At 51.7% G+C, this 17,859-nt stretch overlaps 1 protein-coding gene across 17 annotated transcripts in view; it reads left to right on the top strand.

Annotated features, from left to right (window-relative positions):
- The window catches only part of C14H16orf96 (chromosome 14 C16orf96 homolog), a 51,238-nt gene that overhangs the window by 32,248 nt on the left and 1,131 nt on the right, over window positions 1-17,859 (top strand). For 6 of the 17 annotated variants that reach the window (XM_070485032.1, XM_070485030.1, XM_014833154.3 and 3 more), the window contains 9 exons: window positions 1,041-1,115; window positions 1,553-1,717; window positions 6,476-6,594; window positions 7,287-7,349; window positions 9,511-9,603; window positions 10,597-10,777; window positions 10,882-10,984; window positions 16,371-16,451; window positions 17,238-17,472. In XM_070485032.1, the coding sequence (XP_070341133.1) occupies window positions 1,041-1,115; window positions 1,553-1,717; window positions 6,476-6,594; window positions 7,287-7,349; window positions 9,511-9,603; window positions 10,597-10,777; window positions 10,882-10,984; window positions 16,371-16,451; window positions 17,238-17,472 (1,115 nt within the window). Of the gene's footprint in view, window positions 1-1,040; window positions 1,116-1,552; window positions 1,718-6,475; window positions 6,595-7,286; window positions 7,350-9,510; window positions 9,604-10,596; window positions 10,778-10,819; window positions 11,069-16,370; window positions 16,508-17,237; window positions 17,473-17,859 lie in introns of those variants that run through there. The other 11 variants (XM_070485033.1, XM_070485031.1, XM_070485029.1 and 8 more) reach the window with 9 other exon arrangements.

Below are 17,859 nucleotides of genomic sequence, written 5' to 3'. Positions count from 1 at the left end.
TAACTAATTACATCGGCAAAGACCCTATTTCCAAATAAGGACATATGTACAGGTTCTGGGACGGCATGAATTTAATTAGAATTAGATTCAACTCCAAATAACAGACTTAAACAAGGTATGAGTGTATTTCCCTTTCATATTCAAGAGACCAGAAATGGTTGGTCCAGAGCTGATGTAGAACTCCATGGTGTGTGACTTCCATTCACAAGGTCACCTCAAGGTCCAGGATGGCTGCTGGTGCTCCAGTCATTAACTCTGCATTCAAACCAGCAGCCAAGAGGACACCTACCCACTTCTGTTCACGCTCCAGTGGTCACCGAGCTATGAGAGAAGCTGGGAAATGTAGTCATGATTCTGGGTGGCCAGATGCCAGCTAGAAGCTGGGGGTCCTGTTCCCAAGGGTGAGAGAGAGACCAGATATGAAGGGAGGAATAGAAGCCTGTTTCCAGCTTTGGAGGAAAAGTGACCCCACCTTCTTGGGACATGGCCTAGTGATTGTGAGGCTCTTGCAGAGCGGGTTAGCTGCTGCTGCTGCTGTCATAGGGAGGTTCCAGTGAGTGGAGGGAAGGCACAATTAATGGAAGGAGTTGGATCTTCGTGAAGTTATGGGGATGGGAAATAGGGTTTTCCCCCAACACAGGGGCACAGTGTGTGTGGCATATAAGTACTTGATTGGTGAATAGACTGCATTTCTTACTGGGACCCCAATACAGATCCGAAGAGATGAACTTGCCTTAAGCATCCAGGGAGCCAAAGTGTCAGCATTGGTTTGTGCTTTCCTTCCTCAAGGCTGCCCGCCTGTGCAGTCCATTTCCTATGATGCCAGCTCCAAGGGGACAGCTTGTCCCGAGTCCCATATTCCTCCTCTTCTGATCTGGGCACCTGGGGCCCTAGAACCCAAGCCTTCCAATGTGCCCACCCTACCTGCTGTCCACTTTGCCCCATTGTCCCTTCCTAGCACTCCACAGGGGTGGACATGGGAGGTAGATGTCCTCAGGGCTTCCAAGGATGGCTGACATGCCCTTTGCTTCTGTTCTTAGATTATCCAGGCTCAAATAAAAAACCTAGAAATGCAAAAGGCAGACAAAAGTGTGATGGAGCAGGAGTTGAAAGAGGTGAGTGAGCAGAGAGTCCTTCCCCACCCTGGCTCCCTGCCCTGAGCACCAGCTCTCCAACCCAGGGAAATGGGATCATCCAGCCAAGACAAAACCAGGCAGAGAGACCTCCAGAGTTTCCTTCCACCTTCATTATATAGAAAGACTGGGGAAGCTTCTCCAAAGTTGTTTCGTCAGCTCCTGTTTTCAGTGACTCAGGATTAGTGACAATTTGTTGTGTAAACTTAAACATCATGCGCTAACTTCTCCATCACAGGAAAACCTTGGCTTAGGTCTGATGGTTGTGTTGGAGCCAACATAGACCCCAAGGTTGAATTTAAGCCAAGGCTAGATGTCCAGGGTCCCAAACTAGAAAAAATGGACCAAAGTGATCTCCCCCAGCTTTCTCCTGCTCCCACCCCAGCAGCCTTGCCTCCCTGAGTCCCCTCTCTTTCTAGAAAGCTGAAAAGAGTGCCCTGGCAGGCAAGGCAAGCCGGATTGACCTGGAGACGATGGCGCTGGAGCTGAATGAGATGATTCAAGGCATGTTACTCAGGATTGTGACCCACGAGGATGACTGGAAGAAGGTTTTAGAGCAGCTGAGTAAGGACCTGAGCACCAAAGTGAGTACCTTGTATTATTTAATTTTGCATAACAAATTACCCCAAAATTTAGCAGCTTAAAACCGTTTCTGAGGGTCAAGAATTCGGGAGCAGTTTAGCAGGGTGGCTCAGGGTCTCCCGTGAGGTTGCAGTCAAAGTGTCATCTGGGGCTGCAGTCATCTGAAGGCTTGACTGGGGCTGGAGGATCCACTTCCAAGATGGCGCCCTCACATGACTGTTGGCAAGACTCCTCACTTTCTCATCACATGGACTCCTCTTTAGGGCTGCTCCAGTGGCTTCGCAACATGGCAACTGACTTCCCCCAAAGCGAGTGATCCGAGAGAGCAAGACAGAAGCTGCAATGGCTTCTATGACTTAGCCACAGAAGTCACACCCCATTATTTCTGTAATATCTTCTGTAATGACCTGCTTACACAAGTCAGCCCTATTCAGTGTGAGAGGGGCCTACACAAGGGTGTGAATACCAAGAGGTGTAGTTAGGGAGCATCTTGGAAGCTGACCACCATAACTCTCCTTTCTGGGCAAGCTAAGGAACATAGTGGGGTAGGAGTGGGGTCAGCTGGTCATTCATTTATTCATTCGTCATTTACTAACCGCCTGTGATGAGCCAGACCCTGGGGATATGTTGATAAGGAGTCATAGCCCCTGCCTCAATTTGTACCGTCCAGCAGACAGACAGGAACAGTCAGATCAACAATTACAGTGCTGTGTGGTTCCTGTGGCTAGGGTGGCTGGGATGGCCACAAGAGCTTGGGTTTACAATCAGACAGCTCTGGGTTTGAGCCTGTCTCCACCATGAGCAGCAGCATGCCCCGAGTTAGATAACCTCTCCGAGCCTCAGTTTTGTTTTCCGTGAAACAAGGATTTATTCATTCATCAGCTGAGCACTGGGCACCTCCGATGCTGGTCACTGGGGATGTAATGATGAGCAAAACAGATAGGGGACGTGTTTCTCCTGGGGACAGATCAGTCGTGAAAACCGCACAAGTCAATGCAAAATCACAGCTATCTACAGAACAACTGATCTGTTTTTCTTCAATAATTCAGTGAAAAAAAGTGGGAACAGAGAGATGGTTCCAGATTCAAAGGGTCTCAAGAGATGGAACAACCAAATGCAACACATCAGGAGATTTTACTTGTATGCTGGTTCAATTGCACCAACTCTAAAAATGGGTTGAATTAGATCAAAGTCAGGAATCAGTGTTCATTGTGTTAGATGTGATAACGGTGTTGTGGTCATGTGAGAAGATGTCCTCCTAATTACTAAAATATTTATGAGTGAAATGTCATGATTTCTGCAACTTTAGAAAAAATACTCCATCAAAAAATATGGCAGGGGCTGGCCTGGTGGTGCAGCGGTTAAGTTTGCACGTTCCACTTTGGCAGCCTGGGGTCCACTGGTTCGCATCCTGGGTGTGGACATGGCACCGCTTGGCAAGCCATGCTGTGGCAGGCCTCCCACATATAAAGTAGAGGAAGATGGGCGTGGAGGTTCGCTCAGGGCCAGTCTTCCTCAGCAAAAAGAGGAGGATTGGCAGCAGATGTTAGCTCAGGGCTAATCTTCCTCAAAAAAAAAAATGTGTATGGCAGATATGGCAACATGTTACTAATAACTAAATTTCGATGGTGAGTATATGAGGGTTAATGATTCTAGTTTTCACTTCTCTATGTGTTTGAATTTTCTCCTAATAGAAGTTTTTAAAATTATTGTTGTTGTTTTAAGTGATCCTTACTCATTGCTTTTCTTTTCTCTCTATATTTTTAATTGTGGTAAAATTCATACAACATAAAATTAACCATTAACCCTTTTAAAGTGACTAATTCCATGGCATTTAGTACATTCACACTGTTGTGCAAGCACCACCGCTATCTAGTCCTAAGACATTTCCATCACCCCAAAAGGAAACCCTGTACCCATTAAGCACTCACTCTCCGTTCTTCCCTCCCACGCAGCCCCTGGAAACCACTAGTCTACCTTCTGTCTCTATGGATCTGCCTCTGCTGGACGTTTCACATGAAAGAATCATACAGTGTGTGACCTTTTGTAACTAGCTTCTTGCAGTTATCATAATGTTTTGAAAGTTCATCCATGTTGTAGCACGAATCAGTGCTTCATCCTTTTTATGGCTGAAGAATATTCCATCAAATGGGTAGACCATGTTTTGCTTGTTCGTTCATCTGTTGATGGACACTTGGGTTGTTTCCACCTTTGACTGTTGTGAATAGTGCTGCTAGGAACATTCATGTACGAGTTTTTGTTTGGACACCTGTTTTCGGTTCTTTTTTTTTTAAAGTTCACAGTAATTTATTAATTTTTTTAAAGATTTTATTTTTCCTTTTTCTCCCCAAAGCCCCCTGGTACATAGTTGTGGGTCCTTCTAGTTGTGGCATGTGGGACGCCACCTCAGCGTGGCCTGATGAGCGGTACCACGTCTGCGCCCAGGATCTGAACCAGTGAAACCCTGGGCCGCCAAAGTGGAGCGCGCAAACTTAACCACTCGGCTCCGGGGCCCGCCCCTGTTTTCAGTTCTTTTGGGTAGATACCCAGGAATGGAATTACTGAGTCGTATGGTAACTCTATGTTTAACTTTTTGTAGGGGGGACATCTGCAATTAACTCTCAAATGGTTCAGAAAACAAATACACATATGTATATGTAGATAAAGAAAACATGACAAAATGTTAAAAATTGGTGAATTTAAGTGGATTTATGAGTGCCCTTTAGACTATTTTGGCAACTTTTCTGTAGATTTAAAAGTTTTTGAAATGGAAAGTTGGGGAAAAGAATCTTCTTGGGATGCCGTGCGCTTCCTGTAGCATTGGGTCAGCAGATGGTCATGCTGGTGGGTGGTTCCTTCAACGTTGAAGCACAGACTCATCAGGGCCCCAGGGGTGCTAGCCCAATACCGCCAGCATAAAGGATATTCTCCCCTCATAAGCAGCAAGTAATTTGGGGGTGACTTTTTGCCGTCCCGGGAATGTCCACTGCCTCACTAGCCATTCTCCTAGCAGTTTTCTCATAAATTGAGGATTGTTGCCTGAACCAGTTATTTCATTAAGGGTTGCAAGATGGCAATTTTTCTAATTCTAGCATTGCTGCTACACTTATCAGCTTTAAATTTGTAAAGAAGAGGTTTCCCTCATTGACTTCAGCTGATTATCCTGAAATAAGGTTCCTGCAGGAAAGATAGGAACAATAATGAATTATTTCCTTTAACGACTAGTTTTCAGGGTAAGATATTGGTGCAATAGCCACTTCCAATACAAGGTGGCAAATGAGGGTTTCTATTTTTATTTTTTAATTTCTTTTTCATGAGTGTCATATGAATCGTGGATTTCTATATATTCAGTTTGTTCATTCAATTAAGTTACTGTTTCTCTTGTCGCTCACATGGTCTTATCTTTGGCCCGTGAACGGGCTTCTGAGCCCTTTGACTAGACCCTCTGTCTCAGAGAGCTGTCTTGTTTCCTTAAATGATAAGATGTTCCAGGCTCATCTTTTTTTTTTTTTTTTTTTCCTGAGGAAGATTCACCCTGAGCTAACATCGTCCCAGTCTTCCTCTATTTTGCATGTGGGTCACTGCCACAGCATGGCTGACAGTGGTAGGTCCACGCCCAGGATCCAAACTCATGAACTCAGGCTGCTGAAGTGGAGTGTGCAGAACTCAACCATTAGGCCATGGGGTCAGCCCCAGGCTCATCTTTAACATTCCCTTCCTCAGACCTGCATCAGCCATTTGTCTATGGAGTCTTGGTTCCTTTTAATGGGGAATGTTGTTTAAAGATCAAAATCTGGGCACTGGAAGAAACACTTTAAAAATTACAAACTCCCACTGTGGAAAACAGTCTGGCAGTTTCTCAAAAAGTTAGGCATAGAGTTGCCATAAGACCCAGCACTTCCACTCCCAGGTCTATACCCACGAGAAATGAAAACAGGTCCGCACAAAAACTTGCCCACAAGTGTTCACGACAGCATTCTTCCTAATAGCCAAAAAGTAGAAACAATGCAAATGCCCATTAACAGATGAACGGATGAACAAAATGTGATCCATCCATACAGCAGAATATTCAGCCATAAAAAGCGATGGAACACTGACACATGCTGCAACGTGGATGAAGTTTGGAAACATTATGCTCGGTGAAAGAAGCCAGAGCCAGACGCAGAAGGCCACAGATTGTGCGATTCCATTTTTTCTATGAAATATCCAGAATAGGCAAATCCATAGAAACAGAAAGTAGATTAGTGGTTGCCTACACCTGGGAGTTTGGGGAGAAATGAGGGGTGACTGCTTATGGGTACAAGGTTTCTTTTGGGGTGATGAAAATGTTCTAAAATCGATTGTGGTGATGGTTGCACAACTCTGTGAATATACTAAAAACCATTGAATGTATACTTTACACTCAATAAATGTGTTGAATGGGTCAATGTCAGGTGTCTTGGGACCATTGGGAGAAATGTTTTTCAGACCTGCAGGCCTGCAGTCGAGCAGTAGGGCTGGTTTTCTCTTTTGGAGGCAATAACTAACAGTGTTTCTTTGCCTTGGCTGCCAGGAAGCTCACTTTGCAGCTCCTCTCTAGCAATAACATGCATTCAGGGTATGAACCCTAACCCAAGCTTTGTCATTTTCCCTTTCCTTCACCAACTCACTATTTTAGTTTAATCTTGTTATAGTCTATGTAACTTTGCAGGTTGCTGCACGTCCTTTTCTGGAGTGAGGCAGGGTGTGAACACTCTTTTCTTCCCTTTGGCTGTTTGCAGCTGGTCCACAGTGATTTGGACGATCTGAAGAAAGACATGAATGAAGTCTGGAAGGTAGTCAGGAAGCTGCTGATTGAAGGCCTCCGATTTGACCCCGACAGCGCTGCCGGCTTTAGGAAGTGAGCCCCTCCTGGCTGGGGTGCAGCTCCCAGAGAGGAAACAAGAGGGGTATCCCAGTAGATTCCAGGAGGAGGGATTCCAGACCTCTGGACCTGGGGCGAGGGAGCTGTTGGGATGGGGCTGAAGCACCCAGGGGCTCAGAAGTGGGCAGCTCTGGCCTTGGCTGGCAGAGGGGGCTCCAGGAGCACATCTGCTCCAAAGCCTGGTTGCCACAAATGAGGAAACCGAGGCTCAGAGAGGGAAGGGGCCATGCAAGGCCACATGGGGAGCATGGGCGTGTTGGGGACCAGAGCCAGGGCCCCCACCCCATCCAGACAGAGCCCCAGGCAGAGGGACTCAGCGTTCCTGGGGGACTCCTGTCCTCAGATCACCCCTCATGCCCCCAAATGGCCACCAGGAAGAGTAGCTTTCCTGAAGGCCCCTGGTTTTAAAGCCCTCCATTGTGTTTGGGGAGAGATAAACTCCACACACTTTTATCCCGCTCCTCTGCCCCATGCGGTCACAGAGGGGGGTCGGCAGGGGCCAGCAGAGCTGAGCTGAGCAAGGCCAGGCCAGTGGGAGTAGGATGTGTGTGGAAGTCCTGCCCTGAGAAAGAGACGGACTCGCAGCCTCCCCCAAGCACTGCCCAGGAAAGGGGCAGCCCCACAGGGCCTGGCCGGTGCCGAGGCTGACGCAGCTGGGTGTCTTCCAGGAAACTGTTTGAGCGAGTGAAATGCATCTCCTGCGACCGGCCTGTGGAGATGATGACCGGCCCGTGAGTACCGCCGCCAGGGGGCGCCCGCGCCCGCCTCTCCCCTCTGGATCCCCCTGACGCCCCTAACCCTAGAGCCTGTGGGGTTCTAGAGACAGCATTTGTATGCACATCCGTGTGCATCATTCTGTACATATCATTTCATTTGCTCTCTGTCGCGGGTGGGGGCACTGGCATCCTGTCCTTCACCAGCCCTGTCTGTTGCCCAGTGTGTCCCAGGGATGGGGTCAACTCCAAAAGAAAAAGGATGGAAAGAAACTGTGGAGAAAAGCAGAACTTTGTGAGACTTCCTTGCACGTATTTTTATAGGCTAATACTTTTATTTATTTATTGAGGTGAAATTCACATAACATAAAATTAACCATTTTAAAGTGAACAGTTCAGTGGTGTTTAGTACATTCACATTAATGTGCAATTGTCACCTCTAATTCCAAAACATTTTCATTTCCCCAAAAAGAAACCCCAGTCCCACTAAGCAGTTGCTCCCATTGCTCGCTCCCCACAGCCCCAACAACCACTCATCCACTTCCTGTCTCTATGGATTTGCCTGTTCTGGACATTTCATAGAAATAGAATCCTACAATATGTGCTCTTTCGTGTCTGGCTTCTTTCAGTGCGCATCATGTTTTCGAGGTTTGTCCACATTGTAGCATGTGTCAGTGCTTCGTTCCTTTTTATGGCTGGATTGTATCCCACTGCACGGACAGACTGCAATTGTTTATCCATTTGTAGAGTGAAAGATGTTGGATTGTTTCCACCTGTTGGCTGTTGTGAATAATGCTGCTAAGAAAATGCATGTACATATATTTGTTTGAACACCTGTTTTCAATTCTTTTGAGTATAAACCTAAGAGTGGAAATGATACTCTGATATGGTTGAAGAGCCAGCACTGCAGAGCCCACAGCCTCTGTGGGGCTAGCCTGGCCCTGCTGCCCCGTGAAGCTCGCCACCCCACTCCGGGCCATGTCCAGGGAGGGGCTGTGGAGCTATATCCAGAATGTTTCTTTCAAACCACAGATATCCAGTTGCAGCGTTATTTATAATATCAAAAAAAGAAGAAGGAGAAAGGAAGCCACCTGAGGTGGTAAATTAGTAAACACGTTCACATCAGCCGATGTAAGTCACGCTGTAGACAACACCACACAGTCGAACCTCCTGAGAGATGTAAACGGCCGACAGCTGTGCCGTCCAGCGCAGCAGCCCTCGGCCACGTGGCTGTCGCGCACTTGACATGTAGCCAATGCAACTGAGAAACGGAATTTTAAATGTTATTTAAATTTAATTTAAATATAAAGTTAGGTAGTCACAAGTGGCCAGTGGCTGCCAAGTTGGATGGCACAATCGCAGAAGATTATTTATTGACTTGGGAAAATGATGGCAATAACTTAAATGGGAAAGTCAAGTAGTATGTGTGTTATGATCCCATTTTTGTTAAAAATAATATGCAAACAGAGAAGAATACTGGAAGGACACATATCAAAATATTTGTCACGTGCTTACAGAGCTTTTCTTGTTTGTCTACTTGTGCTTTTCTATACTTTCTAAAATGCTGACGATCCGTATGTATTACTTTAAAATTTTATCGTGGCTTAAATACATACAGGAAAGTACGTAAATGTTTATTGTACAGCTTGATGAGTTTTTGCACGTGTGCGCACCTTTGTGACCACCACTCAGATCAAGTTGTAGAACGGTTCCAGCTCCTCAGGAGGATGACGTTTTACTTTATTTTTTTACCGAGGTAAAATACACATGACATAAATTACCCATTTTAAAGTGAACAGTTCAGTGGCATCCAGTACATTGACAGCATTGTGCAGCCACTACCTCTGTCTAGTGCCAGACACTTCCATCACCCCAGAAGGAACCCCTATGCCCATCAGCGTCACTCCCATTCCCCCTCCCCCAGCCACTGGCAGCCACCAATCTGCGTCCTGTGTCTAGGATTTACCTATTCTGGTTTTCACTGTTATAATCAGAACGGTTGTTCTTTGTGACTTACGAGGATCATCCGGACCTCCCTAGAGCCCTCGCATGGCAGCCCCGCACCGTGGATGTTTCTGGAGAGGAGGCCATGTTTGAGGGCTGGCTTCCTGGAGGAGGTGGGAGCCTGGGGCCCTCCGCTGGCCGCTGCACCTCCCTCTTAGCTCTTGTCCTCCAACAGGCAACTCATCACCATCCGCAAAGCCCACCTGCTGTCGCGGCTGCGGCCGGCCAGCGCCACCAGCTATGAGTACCTGCAGCGGCAGCAGATGAGGTGAGCAGGCTGGAGTCTGCCCCAGGGAGGTCACGCAGGAGCCTGGGAGCCCTGCAGAGACATATCCCCCAGTCCCAGGGCATTGCTAGCCATCTGCCGGAGAGATGTTCAGGGAGGTGTCTGGGGCAGCAGAGGGGCATGTGAGATGATCATGGGGAGAGGAACGCACATATTCATTGGGCATCTATTATGAGCCAAGGAGTGCTAGGGGTGGGTTTCTCATTTACACCTCACAACCCACTGTGAGTTCAGATTGATAGCCCGTTCCCGCTGGAGGAGGTAAGTAAAGACCGTGGTCCTCAGTGAGGCTGGCGGTGGCCGGGCACACACTGCGCTGAGCACTTGGACACATCTGACCTTGTGGAATCCTTACACCTTCCCTTCAAGGTGTATTCTGTTATCATCCCATTTCACAGTTGAAGAAACTGAGGCTCAGAGAGCTTAAGCAACCTGCCCAAGGTCACAGCTAGTAAATGGCATAGCTGGTGCCTAAACCCTCAGGTTTCACACCAGCTGGCTCCCTGGCTCCCACCTTCACCCTTCAACCTCTTGACATCTCGTGGCTTCATGGGTGCTTCCCGCACCCAGGCCTGTGGGTACGTCTGGCCAGGTAGGGGAACAACAGCTGAGCAGTAACCACAGCCACACACAGGGGAGGGGCATGGGGACCTGTGCCAGATGCCCGCCTTCCCCTGCCTGACTCCTCCTTGAGATCCAGAGGTTAAGAGCACGTGCTGGGCAGGCCAGACCAGGGCTCTAGGGCTGGCTGGGGTCTGGGGGAACATAGGCCTCAATTTTTTCCCTCTGCCCCAACTGTGCCTGTCTGTATCCACCCGCCAGGCCCCAGGCCTGCCTGGCTGTGACACCCAAACTCAAGCTGGAAGAAATTCCAGTCTTTCCTCGCTACCAGCCAAGCCTGGGCCCATCCTGAGGCTCCTCTGGGGCAGAGGGGTCTCGAGGTGGCTGCTGACCGCCCCCCGCGCCCTGCCCCAGGGAACAGCAGCGGCTGCAGCAGCTCCAGGACCTTGGAGACCAGGAAGGGAGCCTGGACTCGCTGGCCCCCCTGCAGGACTGGGGTGATGGCCCCAGAAACGACACCGGCCTCAAGTTTAAGTCGTATGAGTTGTCAACGCTCTACCCCTATGGGGACCCCGAGCTGTTGGACTATGACACTGTGAGTCTGGCCACCCCAGGGAGGCTGTGCTCTGTCTGCTAGGCCTCGTGTGCCCAAGAAAGGCTCGAGGACAGTCCCTGACCCAGGCCCGGGCCGTCCAACAGGCTGAGGTGGACATCCTGGGAGTTGACGGGATCCTGTACAAGGGCCGAATGAGCAGCCAGGTCGGGGCGCGGCCTGTGACCAGCGTGGTGAAGGAGCTGGCAGGTGAGGGCATCAAGCCTTCCTGGGCATCCCTACCCTGGGTGTCCTGGGTTTGCTGTGTAGTGCGAGGGGATGCCCGCGGGGCCCAGAGCCAGTATCATCGCTGATTCTGGTTGGGGGGTCCTCACACAGCCACTTGCAAAAATGGGATCCTACTATAGGCCAGGTGCTGCACCAGGAGAGTGTGTGACAAAGGCTTCTGGCCTGGGGAGGACCAGATGGCCTCCCCAAAGAAGGGATGCTGAGCTGGTGATGGGAGAGTTGTGACAAGGGATGCTGGTCCAAGGAGAGGGACCGGATGCCGCCCTGAGGCCTCTGAAGAGGGAATAAGGGGTTAGTTGGATGAAGGGGTCAGGTGGGAGGAGAGCGGTCCAGGTGGAGGGAATAGCAGGTGCCGAGTCCCTGTGGTGGGAGGAAGCCAGGCACAGTGAGGAACTCAGGAAGGGGAGTCTACGTGGAGTGGGGAGATGGGGAGGGGTTAGACATGATGAGGAGGAGACATGGACAGACCCTGGAGGCCTGTGTCATGGGAGGGTGAGGGTTGGGCCAGGGGGAGACCCAGTCACGTGTGGAATCAGTCGCTCTGGTTGCTGTAGTGTTGAAGCCCCCGCTCCAGCTGGCTCCTACCAGGGACCCCAGGACTCGGCTCTAGCATTGGGCCAACCGTACAAAATGGGGTGCCTTCTGCACGTCTCTGTGGAGGTTCCCCCTCTGGGGGGAGGAGTTCTCAGTTTTATCCCAGGGTGGGACCCACACACTCCCCCAGTGGAGGTGATCTGGGAACCGCAAGGTGGCCAGAGGGTTAAATTCTGCCCGCCTGTTGGAGCTCTTCCTCACCCCGCCTTGCCCATTGACTTGAGGACTGAACAGCAGACAGGTAAGGAAAGGAAAGGGGACTCTTTCATTGGGTGCACTAGACAAAGAAGGAAGCACCCTACATTGGTGTCCTGGGGTGGCCGCAACAAATGGCCACACACTGGGGGGCTTCAGACCAGAGAAAGATAGTCTCACCCAGTTCTGGAGGCAGAAGTCCAAAATCAAGGTGTCAGCAGGGCCGGGCTCCCTCCGAAGGCTCTAGAGGAGGATCCTTCCTGCCTCTTCCAGCTGCGGGTGCCTCCAGGCGTTCCTGGCATCACTCCAGGCTCTGCCTCTGTCTTCTCCCGTGTCTCCTGTTCTGTGTCTTATAAGGACACTTGTCATTGGGTTTAGGGCCCAGTGTAACCCAGGATGATCCCATCTCCAGATCCCTAACTTAATTACATCTGCCAAGACCCTTTCTCCAAATAGGGTTACATTCACAGCTTCCTGGGGATGTCTTTTGAGGGCCACAATTCAACCCACTCCAGGCCCTCACCCTGGCCCAGGAGAACAGGACACCATCTGGAACCCTGCATTCCCTCGGGGCATGGATTTGCGGGGCCCCTCCTGGAGCTTGGCAGCTGATGAGGTTGGGAGGGCACTCAGCTGGGCTTCAGGTTCAGGTGGCTAATATTTAATGAGCCCGACTTCTTGCCATTCCTCCTTGCCTCCTTTCAGCCCCTAAGAACCGCTGAGGCATTGAGCAGGTGAGGGTCCCTTGTCGGGAGCACACCCTTGGCCCAGGGGCCCTCGTCCTGCCATGTATCCACCACACAGCGTCCCCGGCCCCCCAGGGCTGTCACCCAGAGGGAGGGGCTTTTCTCCCATGGTTCATTCATTCTCAAGACCCAGCAGCAAAGCAGGACTGAATCCGACCCCTTACCTGTTCTATCCTGGGGTGACAACGTATAACTAGCCTTAGAAATCAGTCAGGAACCTGTCTGTGGCCAAGCTTTTTGACTGGTTTGCTCTTAACGCTCATTTATCTACTCAAAAGAGCATTCTAATCTGAAACAGCCTCAATAATCTAAACCTAAACTCACCGGTGTGAGCCCAGCCCAGGTCCAGCCTGCCCCAGATGCATTCATCCCTTCGTCCCACCAGGTCCACCATGACCTGCCGTGCAGCCAGCCCTTTGCCAGCCCCATGGGGGCCACTGAGGGGCCTCGAGCCAGGCTGTGCCCTCCAGATGCCTGCGCTGTGGTCAGGACCTCAGGCTGGGGCCAAGGAACACCTGATCCCCAGGGAGTGGTTTCCCACCAGGAGGGCAGGTGGACGTGCCGAGGCGGGTGGTCAGCGGGCTGGGCTGTTAGAGAATCTCCAGGGAAGGAAAGCTAAGTACAGGCAGGATTCAGGTAGGAGGAGGCGGCCAGGGAGAGTCCTCCAGACCGAGACGGCAGGGGCACAGGGGGAGGAGGGAAAACCGGGGGAGAAGGATACATGTTGCCAGCCTCGGCCCTCCTCACCAGCCCTGTGTGACCGGCCTAAAACTCGCACCTGGCCAGGCCCCTCCCCAGCTCAGGACCCATCAGTATGAGTTTCCTATCACTGCTGTAACAAGTGACCACACACTAAGTGGCTTAAAAACAACCCAAATTCATTTTCTCTTCATTCTAGAGGGCAGAAACCCTCAACGAGTCTTCCGGGGCTAAAACCGGGGTTTCAGCGGCCTCCTTCTGGGCCTCCAGGGGAGAATCCGTTTCCTGGCTTTCTCTGCCTTCCAGAGGCCTCCTGTGTTCTTGGCTGGTGGCCCCTTCCTCCCCTTCCAAGTGCATCCCTCCAACCTTAGCTTCCATCCTCACATCTTCCCTGACTCTGACCCTCCGGCCTCCTCCTTGTAAGGACCCTTGTGATCACAGCAGGCCCACTCGGATAATCCAGGATCATCTCTCCATCTTGAGATCCTTAACTTGATTGCAACTGCAAAGTTCCCTCTGCCATATAAGGTGACATATTCACAGAGCCTGGAGATTAGGACGGGGCCATTTCGGGAGGCATTGCCCTCACAGTCCAGACTTCTTGGCCAATCTGCAGGGCCCCTTGGTCCCCCTAGCCTCGTCTGCTCCCTCCCTCCAGCCTCATGGAACTGCTTGCTCTCTCTCTCAACAAGCCAGGGTCCCACCTCTGGGCCTCTGCCCATGCTGTGCGTGCAGCCTGGAAGAGCTGGAGAACCTTTCTCCTCTGCCAAGGCTCAGGTGTCCCCTCCCATTGGGAGCCTTCCAGCTCCTTGGCTTCTGGCTTATGCAGAGGCAGGAAAGCCACAGAGGAGAGCCCGGGGGGAGCAGGTATTGGCGTCAGGTGGTGAGCTGGGTTTGGACGTGTAGAGTCCAAGGCGCCTAGAGGACATCAAGGAGAGTGCTGAGTCAGATCTGGGTTCCCAGACCTCATGGAGTCTCAGTTTTGAACCTTACCTGGGCCCACATCCCTCACCTTGGAAGGAAGCAGTGGGACAGTATCACTGGTCAGCTGGTTGGCAGGTCCCATGTCTGACCTGTGGAAGGATTCAGGTGCCAACTGGGGATCAGAGTGGCGGACCAGGGAGCATCCCTCAGCTGGGCATTTGCTCTCTCAAAGAACCCACAAAGCACACAGGAGGTAGTTCTTGGCTCAGATTCAAGGGATATGATCTGAGCTATATGGACCCCCAAAGCTAAGGGAGAATCACAGTGGTGGCCTCTTGTCAGTTGGGTCCTCCAGGGCACAGACCCTGAGACCAGGGATTAGGAAGAGTCAGGAATGCAAGAGTTTTGGGGAGCTGTGTTAAGAAAGAGGATAAGAAAGTGAGGGAGCAGGCAGAGACCCTCAGATGATGTGCAGACCTGATACTGTCCAGGCCAGCCAAGTGGGGAGCTTCCGAGCAAACACTGCCCAGCAGGTGGCCAGGCCCTGTGCTCTCATCATTAGCCAAAGGTGCTAACAGAGCCAGAGGTGCTAATAGAGCCAGAAGTGCTAACAGAGCCTGAGGTGCTAACAGAGGCAGAGGTGCTAACAGAGCCTGAGATGCTAACAGAGCCAGAAGTGCTAACAGAGCCAGAAGAGCTAACAGAGCCAGAGGTGCTAACAGAGCCAGAAGTGCTAACAGAGCCTCAAGTGCTAACAGAGCCTGAGATACTAACAGAGCCAGAAGTGCTAACAGAGCCAGAGGTGCTAACAGAGCCAGAGGTGCTAACAGAGCCAGAAGTGCTAACAGTGCCTGAGGTGCTGACAGGTGGAGGGCATCAAGCTCCCTGTGCTCCCAGCAGCTGAACAGCAAGTTATTTCTTGAAGGGAGATCTATGAGGCATCTCCTGCTGCCAGATGGCCCTGGGCATTCAGTGGTCATTCCTGAGCCCTTCTTGGTTCCAGGTGTGCCATTGGGGAGACCTGATGTGGTAAAAATAAAGTTACTGTCCCCTTAGGGTTTTTACTCCATGAGAACAGTAAAATACAAATAAATAAGTTCAGTGAGTGAATAAGATGAAACATAGAAAAGGGGGTGGGGGACCCTGCTGAGCCAGTGGTCTAAAGGACTTTCTGAGGAGGGATATTTGAGCTGGGAATCATCAGAACATAGCCAGGGAAGGACACAGCCATTCAGGCAGGAGGGACAGTCGTGTGTCCTGTGTGGCGAAGGAACTTGGTGACCCCCAGCTCATCCTGGGCCCCAAGTCTTGACACTTACCTCCACCCCTGTGCCCTGCCCCATCGCCTGCAAGTCCTCCCCTCTCCTCCCTTCCCTCCTCCTTCCCTCTCACACTCCAGCCTCTTCTCGTGCAGCAGCCTTTGGTCTGGGTGGCCAGTCATGCTGGTTCTCGGCTGGATGGGGAGAAGGGGACACCTTGGGTTGAAAAGTGAAGGATGGGACCAGACCCAAAAGGCCACATATTGTATGATCCCTCTTCTATGAAATGTCCAGGACAGGCACGTTGAGGAGACAGAAAGCAGATTAGTGGTTGCCAGGGGCTGGGAGGGGGCAGTGGGGAGTGACTGCCTCATGGCCACGGGGTTTCCTTTTGGGATGATGAAGATGTTCTGGAGCTAGATGGAGGTGGTGGTTGGAAATGAACTTAATGCCACTGAATTGTTCACTTTAAACAGTTAATTTTACGTTATGTGACTTTTACCTCCAAAAAACGGGCACACAACAGAAGATGCAGGACAGCCATGTGCGGATGGGGGCACTATGGTGGTCTGGCCCCCAGTGGGAATAAAGAACTGCCAGATGTCTAACCTGGAACTAGGACTGCAGGCGGTTCACCCATGTCTTATGATGCTGAAATAACATCTGTCTCCTCCCTGGCCTTGCGTTACTTTCAGAAAGCCTTTTTCTTGTATCAGCCTTGAGAAGCTCTGGACTCAACAAGGCAGGGAGGGAGGAAAGCTCCTCCGTGAGTGACTGGGTGGGGTGGGTGCATGGAGGAGGCCGGGTGGGCCTGTCCACCAGGGTAGAGGCCTTTGCAGGGGCCAGAGGACAGGAGGGAGTTCCAGGGCGGGTGGCAGTCTGCAAGAGCCCCCAGCCCTTCCCATCTTGTCCCCTTTCTTTTCCTCTAAGCTGTGAAGTTTCCGCACCCCCCGACTCGAAACCTGTATGAGCGCGTGCGCCCCGCTGCCTTATTTGATGCCATCTACCCCCGTGAGTACCTGTCCCCCAACTCCCTGCCCAGCTGATATCCCGGTGGGGACTCTCCAGCCTGACCTCATTCACGTACCTGCTCCGCCTGTGCCAGGGCCCGAGAAGGTCCCTCGAGTGGCCCCACCCAGCGCCCAACCCCCTGGCCAGGGCCTCCAGCTGACCTGGGCTCCTGCTTCAACCTTCAGCGGGGCTGCTAGGCCCGGGCGCCATCCCAGGGGCCCAGGCCAGGTGTCTGTCCCCAGGTATCCAGCTGGCTGCAGGGTGGGATAAGGGAGCCCGTTAATTCCCGTGGCCTCTCTGCTGGGGGGCCCTCCGTGAGCCAGGCTGGGGTAACGGACCTCAGGACTTCCCCGATTCCTGCGGCCATGTACCAGGCCTCTGTGGGTGCTTTGCAGTCTAAAAGCCTAAAAGCCCCCTCTCTCTGCTTATCCCATCCAATTCTCATCCCAGCCTGGTGAGGTGGGTACTGCTAGCTTATTTGAAAGAGTAGGGAGCCAAGGCACAGTGACCTGGGCTGGGGGATGCCAGAGCTGGGACTGGAGCCCGGATCCTGGACTCCAAGCCCCAGGTCCTCCAAGGTGCTCAGCTCCACTTTAGCTCCTGTGTCCTTTATCTTGAGTGCCACCCCCCAGCCCAGGAAGTTTAGGGTGCCTGGGACTGAGCAAGCCACCGTAGGCACTTCCAGTCTTGGGGCTTCTCTTCTTCTTAGCCGGGATGACCCTGTCAGGCCAGCTTCTCCCTGGAATGTTCTTAGGACACATTATGGGTCTCTCCTGCCCGTTCCAGCCCTGCACCCCCGCAGCAGCGTCCCCTCAGCTGCCTCGGGCCCTCACTCCACGATGCCAGCTCGGCCTCCATCTCTGCCACCCCGGCCTCCATCTCTGCCACCCCTGCCACTGCTGCCACCAGTGATGCCATCTCTGCGGGACCGCCAGCAGGCCCCAGAGCCCGCTAGGCACCTGAGGCCCCTGCGCCTTGTGTCCCGAGCCAGCACGCAGCCTGCCGAGGAGCCTGCCAACCCGTGAGCCCTGTGTCCTGCGCCCCCAGCCCTGCCAGTGTCCCCTCCGCTCCCCTGGCCAGCAGGGACCAGACCCTGAGCCTGGCCTGGGGAAGTTGCAGGGGCCCTGGACGTAGGGGAGGGGTCTCCATAAGGGACTCATTTTGACCCAGTGGCTGTTTTAGCTCTAAGCATATAAATACACTCAACACAAGCCTTATCCTACATTTCATGGAGAACACAGCTTGCTAGATTGAATTTTCCACTAAGCCAATTTAATTCCTTGACCAATTTTTGATACAACACAGCTAAAGTGGTTTTACAAACAGTCACTTTCCTTTTTATTCTGCTGAAATGATGTCATCAGAATCAGTTCCAATTACAGCTACTGGCACTGTGCGTTTTCTTTGG

This window comes from Equus asinus, chromosome 14 (genome assembly GCF_041296235.1).
Source record: "Equus asinus isolate D_3611 breed Donkey chromosome 14, EquAss-T2T_v2, whole genome shotgun sequence".
NCBI lineage: Eukaryota > Metazoa > Chordata > Mammalia > Perissodactyla > Equidae > Equus > Equus asinus.
This window is presented reverse-complemented; position numbering and strand designations above follow the sequence as displayed.